At 20.9% G+C, this 9,565-nt stretch overlaps 1 protein-coding gene across 1 annotated transcript; it reads right to left on the bottom strand.

Annotated features, from left to right (window-relative positions):
- Positions 1 to 8,265: 8,265 nt before the first annotated feature.
- Positions 8,266 to 9,190, bottom strand: B9G98_01828 (hypothetical protein; the record flags this gene model as incomplete). The annotated part of the gene is made up of 2 exons (XM_024808385.1): positions 8,266 to 8,490; positions 9,170 to 9,190. The coding sequence occupies 2 exons, from the start codon at positions 9,188 to 9,190 to the stop codon at positions 8,266 to 8,268; spliced, it is 246 nt and encodes an 81-aa protein (XP_024664153.1).
- Positions 9,191 to 9,565: the final 375 nt, after the last annotated feature.

A 9,565-nucleotide genomic window follows, 5' to 3' on the forward strand; every position in this document is an offset into this window, starting at 1 on the left:
ACACATTCAATTCTATTACTTGTAAAATTAAATATAATACTACCATGGGTATCAATTAAACCAGCTAAATATAGACTTAATTTAATAATTATATAATTAAGTTTAATAAGTTTTATTTGTAAATAATTACATGCTTTTAAAAAACTTTCATTTTTCAATCTTATTAAACCATTAATATTATTAATAATATAAGTCATTTCTAGTAATGTTGAAATAACATATATTGAATATAGTTTATTATTAATTTTTCTAATTCTTCCGATATGTAAAGTATTTTGAATATAAGTTAATATACGTAAATCTCTATTATGTAATTTTATTTTATAGATTTAATGTTAATTTATTATTTAATATTCTTAAATCAAAATTACCACCTCCATCTATAACACCAGCTAAATATTCTCAAAATTTATTATCATTAACTTCTTGAATATTAATTATTTTTTTTAGTTTAAGTATTAAAATATTTGTATTAATAAAGAATAAATTATTAATAAAAAAACTAAAATATTTTATAAAAAGATTAAATATAATAATTAAATAAGTAAGTAATATAAATAATTGACGTTTAGTCTCTGAGACACCTAATCATTTATAAAAATGATCCTTAAAATATAAGGTTAAGTTATCTGCTGATTTTATATTGATATATTATAATAAAATATAATTAGTAATATATTATTTTGACTATATATATTTAAATATTGTAAATAATATTTAATTCCATCTATATTATTTAATAAATAATGAAGATAACATATAAATAATATATATAGTAAATATATACTAAACAACATAAGTTCCAGCATAAAGTCAATTACAAATTGATATAAAATATCTATATCAACAAGGCCCACTATTTGAGCTACTACGTAGTAAGTCAATAATTTACACAATTCACATTGTGGATCGGACTATAACTTATCTAATTATTTAACTTAATAAACTTTTGATTATCACGTTTAGTCTCTACGGATCCTACTAATTAATAATATATTATATCATTAACTTTGGTTTCCACGGTATTGTCTTATATATATCATATAAATTATTATTTATATAATATTATTATTTTATACATTAGTAAAATATATAAGATTTCACCGTTAGCATATTATTTTATAATATACCGAATATATTAAATTAAATTAAATTAAATTAAATATTCATGGTGATAAGACCACACGACACTTACTTAAAATTAAATAATATTAATTTTAAATTTATTTAATTGATCTTTTTTATTACCTAATAATAGATAATTATCAAAATGTTTAATTATAGAAATTAATGAAATATGTTTATATACTTCAATTAAATATGAATTAAGAGTTAGTTCTTTTATTTATTAGATATATTAAAATATACTTTAATCATTTCTAATAAAAATTTATCATATTTTTGATTAATAGAAAATGAATGATTATTATTATTTCTAATAGAAAAACAACCTTCTACTTCTACAAATCCACTTAATCAAAGATTGAAATAAGAAAGTAAACTTTTATTATTAAATTGCTTTATTAATAATAGTTGTATATCATATTTTTTATTACGATTAGTTAAATAAGTATTTATTATATAATTTTTATTATATGATAGATTATTAGATAATAATAAGCATTTTTTTAAGAAAATTAATTGACAATTCTTTCTTGTTGTTAATAATAGATATTTATCAAAGATCTTTATAATATTTTGTATACTTTTTTATTATCTACAACTCAATAAACAAATTTCTTTTTTTATCTACTCCTACTATACCTCCTATAACTTTAGAAATATTTATTAACATACTTTTATTAGATTCTAAATATGTTAATTTAATAATTAATCTAAATTGTAAATTTTTATAATTAAAATGGTTTACTTGAATATTACCAATACCATCCATTAAACCTACTCAAAATATTTTAATATATTCAAGATCATTTATTAAATTATTTGATTTAATATTATTTAATTTATTTTTTAATTTTTATCGTGGAATGCAATATCTAAAGATGCATTAGCTAATACTATACCTGTTACACCACCCGCCGTGAATAAGAAAATAAATCCAATGGCGTATAATAATAGTGTTGTAAAACGTAAAGATCCTCCATATAATGTTGCTAATCATGAGAATATTTTAGATCCTGTTAGTATAGCAATAATTAATGATGCACCTGAGAAATAAGCTCTACTATCGGCATCTAAACCTACTGTAAACATATGGTGTGATCATACACAGAATCCTAAGAATCCTATGCTGGCCATCGCGTACACCATTCCTATTTCCCGAAAATAAGTTTTTTAGCATATGATTGTATGATCATACTTACCATACCAAATGCTAGCATTATTAAAATATATACTTCAAGATGCTTTTTTTTTATTGGACTATATCTTTATTAAATATTTTACTATTTCATTTAAATTCAAATTTTAATCAAGCTTTATATATAGCTGTATTTATTAGATTATGATATGCTTTTAATAATTTTAAATCAAAAATATTTAACTAACATTAATCTATTAAATTTGGTTGTTCTAGATAGATTTAATTTAACATAACTATTTATTCAATTAATAACATCTTTTTAGATTGTAAACATCATTTAAAACTACCTTGGTTTGATTTATCAAAATAAATATACCACCAAAATATTTTTAAATTCTTCAACATCTTGTAAATATTTATTAGATACAGATATTGTTAATTGTAGATTTTTATTTTTAAACGAATAAGTTATAGTACCATCTCCATCAAAAAATCCTATAAATCAAGAATTATTTGAATTTAATTTATAAGATTTAATAGTTTTATTTGTAAAATATTACATACTTTAAAAAATTGTAGTAATCTTTAGAATTTCTAATATTACCATTTACAGCATTAATTAATTTAACCATACCTGATTTATTATGTAATCTATATCTTACTGCTTTAACACCTGATCTTAATTTAATAGAACCACCAAATTTATTTTTATTTGATACAATGTTTTTTCATCTTCTAAACCTAAAGTTATTCACAAGATGTATATTACCTTGAACTATTCCAAAATATCCGTCTGCATCTATTAAACCAGCTAATCATGATTAAATTTATTAGATGAAATATTTTTATTTAATATTTCCCGTGTAGTCTCTGAGGTTCCTACTAAATTATTATTATTCGTTACCTGCTGATTGCTATGATAATTTTTAATTAAAATTTATTTATTAAAATTTTTACTATATCGGTTAATATAATTAATATTAAACTTATGATAATATTAAATATTTTTTAGTATTTAATAAATGTAATCATAGTTTCCAGCATATAGGAAATTCAATAAATATATTATATTATTAATTATTTATAGGGCCATAATATATATTTTGTTGACCAAAGAATCCATTTCTTCAAAATTATAATATATTTATATTATACAATATTAAATATGATGTTAATATTAATATTAAATTTAATTAATAATTCTTTATAACATATTTTATATAAAAAAAATTATATACAATTATAAAAAAATAATTGTGAAGAACCGACTGTACATTAAGCAATATTGCTATAATATTACCCATTGGTGAAGCAGTCTGTAGCAATTATATAAAAATATAACTGACGGTCTATATATAAAGAATAATATGTTTGACCGTACCACCAATATTGCTATAAATAATTATTATTTATAACTAGAGTTAAGGTATATAGTATTAAAACTATATTTATTAAATAAAATCAATTTATAATTAAAGCATATGTTTTATTTAATTTCATAACTTATACATTAAACCTCACCCTTTATTCCAAAACATGGATAAAATTTTTATTAATTATTCTAATTAATATTATATATTAATATTTTAACTAAATTTTAATTATACTACGTTTATTAAGATCTAAATGATCTCCTTTTTCTATCATAGATATTATATTTTTTCATTTGTTATAACTAATATTTTTTTTAGATAATAATAGATATTTATCAAAATAATTATATAATAATTTACAATTTTTAATCCATTAATTCTTAATTCATAATTATTATCTATACTATGAAGATAAACTTACCAATTAGATAAGTATTATTTTATTATAAATATTAAATGTTTACAAATTTCTTCTAAAATAAGTTTATTATATTCCCATTTTTGAGATAAAATATATCTTATTCTATATCCATTAGTACTATTATTCAATATAGATATAGAAAAACAACCTTCTGAATCAGTAAATCCGGAAATTCAAGAATTATTTATAGAAAGTAATTTACAATAAAAATTAAGTTTTATTATTTGTTGATTATTTTTAATAATTTTTCATTTAATTTATTTAAAATATATTAAATTTTAATAATCTTCTAAGTATACTAAATTACCATTAAATAATAATGATAATAAGTATATTCTCTTTCTTTTGAATTATTAAACGATAATAATTTAATTTCTTAGATTGTAATAATACATGACCTAATTGTAATTCTTTTTTATAATATCTAATATTTCTTTTTCTTTTTGAGTTATAACAATAGATAAATTTTTACCTACTACAAAGGAACCATCTCCTTCTACAAAACCTATAAATCAAATTAAAAAATCTTTAGATAGTAATTTATTATTTAGTAATAATTTTTTATATTCATTATAAAATAAATCTAAATCAAATAGTTTATTAATATAAAGTATATTGTTATTATCACATAAATAAATATTACTATATAATAATATATATAATAAAAGAATAATTAATTATTTATAGAATATATGCTGATATAAGATTAGATCACCACCACCGGCTACAACAAAGAATGATGTATTAAAGTTTCTATCTGCTAATAACATTGTTAAACCCTTTTTTATTATTTTTATCTTGATTTACTACTTCTAATGAGTTATATATATTATATTATAATATATTCATAAATTATATATAAATATAATTTAAGGTAAATACTCATATATTTACATATATGTTGGGACTATATCTTATTAATTAATTGTATAAAAATTATTTAAATGATTTCAATTAAAGACTATACGGTTATTATTCATAGAATTTTTATTTTTAATAATTAATTCTATATTATCTAGTGTATGGTTTAATCTATTTTCAAATAATTTAACTATTTCTTTATAATTACAATAATCTAAATATTTACTACTAAATAAAAGATATCTAGTTAAATAATCTATAACTGCCATATTACTTTTAAATGAGTTAGTTATTATATATAATGATATCCTTTATTAGTTGATGTTCTATCTATTAATTTACATTTAGTAAAAAATAAATTAGCAATATTTTGCATATAAGATAATTAGAATTCCCTCATTTATCTAATTTAGATTGAGAAATTCTAAATATAGTTTTAGTAACTAAAGATTTATTACTATATCCATGTCTTATATAAAAATTACCATCTGCATCTATAAACCCAGATAATCAGCTATTACTATTTAATAGTGAATTATCAATTAGATATTTTCTAATTTATTTTCTAATAGATAATGTCCATTATAATTATATCAATCAATTAAATTTAATCTATCTATTTTAAGTGTTCTAAATTTACCATTTATAATTTTATTAATCTTAATAATCCCAAATAATCATTTATTACTAAATCATAGGCATTAACATTCTTTTTTTTGAAATTGAACCACAATTTAAATTTTAGAAATAATCTAGCTAATAGAAATCTTTTTTAATAAATGTTATTTGAATTGATAGATATTTATTTTTACCTAATTTTGATTTTAATGTTGTAAGAACATTAATAGAACCATCACCTTCAATTAACCGGCTAAATAATAACCTAATTGATATTATAATATAAATTATTATCAAATTATTTAATTCTTTAATAAGTAAATTATTAATATAATTATTATACTTATTTAATAATAAATTTAAAGGATTTATTAAAAAATATATAATTAACTTTCGCGTGTAGTCTCTGAGGTTCCTTATATTATCTATATTGTATAAGTTACCTGCTGATTGTCCATTAATAATAAATGGATGTTCCAGCATATAGCGAAATATAAAGCTGCCAGTTTATTATTATTAGTTTAGCAGCTAATACTAGTATTGATATTAATATAATACAGCTGTTATTAATACACTTCAAGTAAATAAATTTAATTTAGAATAATCCATACCGTTAGCACGCATATTCATTATTGTTACCATTAAATTTATTGATCCAAATATAGATGAGAATCCTGAGAAGTGTAATGCAAATATAGCCATATCAACAGAAATACCACTATGTGATTGTAATGATGATAATGGTAGATATACAGTTCAACCTGTTCCTAGACCTTCGTCAATTATTGTACTTAATACAGCAAATAATAAGCTAAGTACTAATAATCAGAATGCAATGTTATTTATTCTTAGGAATGCTGTATCACTTGTACCTATCATTAATAGAACTAAGTAATTACTGAAAGCTCCCATAGTTATTAGCATAACCATAAAGAAAATCATAAAGACGGCATGAGCGGTCACCAAGAATTGGGTAGCAGTAGTATATCTAATAGGTTTTATTCTATTAAATATAAAAGCCCCCACCGAACCGTACGTGATAGTTTCCCATCATACGGCTCTCCAGAGATTATAAGCCAAGACCTAACTTAGAAGTTATACCTTTATAAGTAATATTACCCTTATGTAATTTTATATGGCAATCTCTACATAATAGTACTTGTTTTCTATTAATTAAAATCATTCTCGATGTTATATAATCATAACGTTTAAATAATCTTAATCTATATAATTTTTTTATATGATGCATTTCTACATTTTTATATGAATTACATATAATACAAAGATTATTTAATGTTTGACGAGAAGCAAGTAATCAATATTTTAATTTTTTTAATAATAAAAGTATAGGAGATAATTCATTAAAATTAGATTTATTAATTCATGCTTTATATGAATATTCTGAATCTATTCTAACAATATTATCAAATACATTTCTAAGAAATTGAGTTATAATATCGCCTTTATTGTCCTTAATTCTTAATAGAAAACCTAATTTTTTAATTAATTTACTTTTAGTAAGTATTCTTAATTTTTTTGCCAATGTTAATACACAAGAATAATATAAAGTATATCAAATACGATGTTTTAATTTATTATAATTAGTAGCTAATCTATAATAACTTAAGATTCCTCTACCTACCATTAAATAATGATTTATAATTACATGAATTTCTTCATGCATTAATCTACCTAAACCTGTAAGTTGAGCAAATCTACCATTTTTACAAGATCTAGCATAACCATGATCTACTAAGTTAATATATATCTAATTAGAGCATTTATTATAAGTCTAGTATTATTAAGTCCTCTTATAGTTCTAATACTATAATGTTTATTAACAATAAGATACTTATGTCTTAGAGTAATTTTAATATCATATCCTAAAAATCTAGCTAGTTTTTTACTAGCACATTTAATAAATGTTTTATCCTTATTAATATTTAAATTTAAAGTTTCTATAAATTTACTTAAACTATCTTGTATAATAATACAATCTTGTTTAGAACCTATAACACCTAATAAAATATCATCTCCATATCTAACATATTTTAATCTTTTAAAATCTAGTCATTTTTCAGATGAAGATTTGTAGTTTTAGCTCTTAATTTAGATAATTTTATTCTTTCTGAAAATAATTTAGCACGTCTAATTAATTGAGATAATTTACTATATTTTAGATCTATTTTACGAACTGTTCCGCAATTAAATTTATCAATATATTCATCTAATCAATCATCAATCAAAGATAAAACTATATTACTTAAAATAAGACTTATAGTCGCTCCTTGAAGTATTCCATAATTTAGATTATGATATACACCTTTACTATCATAATATCCAGCTTTTAAAACTTTACTAATTAAATTAATAAAACCTTGATCATCAATACGTTTTTTTAATTGAGATATTATTAAATTATGAAGAATACTGTCAAAGCATTTTAAAATATCAATTTTTATAAATCAATTAACACTATTAAAATTATTTCTTATTTGTCAAATAGCTGTATGGCAACTTTTATTAAGCCTAAAACCATGACTATTATTTGACATTAATAGTTCAAATATAATTGTTAATATAATTTTTATAGATTCTTGTATAATTTTATCTCGTAGATTACCAAAACTTAATTGTCTAGTACCACCTTTTAGTTTAAGTATTTCTATACTACGACTTAGATTTATTTTTAATCTACCCGATCCTATTTCATTAGAAATAAAATCAAATCAATTATTACTAATACCATCTAAAGTTTGTCTAGAAGTACCTTCAATCATATTACTTAGATTACTCTTAATTTTATTATAAACTAATTTTAATAAATCAGGATCTTTACATAATTTTAATAAATTATTTAATTTAATATCTTTATTTTCACTTAATTTAGCCAATTCTACTAATTCTTTTAAATCCGAAGTATTTAGTTCCTTAGTAGAGAATCCCCTGGTCCCCTTCCTTATTAATGTATTAAGTAAAGTATTACCTAATTATTAAAATTCATCTTTCGATGAATATTCAGTACTACGAGACCTCTGTCAACTCCAAAGTTTCCTTTTTCAGTTGATCCCTTAGTTCTTATATTACCGTTAATAGATTGTTTAGACCCTCCATCTTTCTTAATACTGCTTGTATTTATTAATCTCATTAATCACAACCATCAAACCTCAACGTATAATTTGACAGCTGAGTATTCTATACCCGAATGGTAAGAGGGAATTGATACCCAAAAAAAGACTTTAAAGGAGTTCGTTAACCTAGTCATGCAATCCTTAGCTCAGAATACACCAATCATATCCTTTTTATAACATGCTATTGTCCCCATTAAGTTGGCCCTAATTAGGTAAGTTATATGCTTTACGTATGAATAATATATTTTTATATTATTCGTGATTAATAATACGATAATTATCAAGTAATTATTCCGATAATATAAACACAAAGGCGCACCGTTAAATAATTGCCCGTTGTGCATTAATATTTGTAGATTTAGTGCTGCTAATTCTAATCTCATAATTATACTTAAACTTAACCCTACTACTCCAGAGAATAATGAGAAAATTCCATATAAAGTGAAGTCAATAATTACTCATTACTGCTTCCCAAACCGTACGTGATAGTTTCCCATCATACGGCTTTCCATAATGAAGTCATTTAAATAGACAGTAAATATTTGATTACTTATCTTTAGTACTTGGTAGCGTTTCTAGAAATAATCCTAAATTTTCTCTATAAGAGTTTATAATTCTCACTTCATAATGTAATAATTGACCTCTATGTAACATCATATGATGATATTTACATAATAGTATTTGTTTACGTTGTAAAGATCCAACTCATTTCTTATAAGATAAATCTAATGATTTATAACTACTACGAACATCATTAACTTTACGTAAATGATGCATTTCTAAATTATTAGTAGAACCACAAATACAACATTTTTTAAATATAGATGATTGAGTGGTAGTACCAAACCAATTAGTATCTAATATATCTAATTTTCAGTCTAACTCTTTACCTACTTTA

This window comes from Wickerhamiella sorbophila (assembly GCF_002251995.1).
Source record: "Wickerhamiella sorbophila strain DS02 chromosome Unknown contig5, whole genome shotgun sequence".
Lineage (NCBI taxonomy): Eukaryota > Fungi > Ascomycota > Dipodascomycetes > Dipodascales > Trichomonascaceae > Wickerhamiella > Wickerhamiella sorbophila.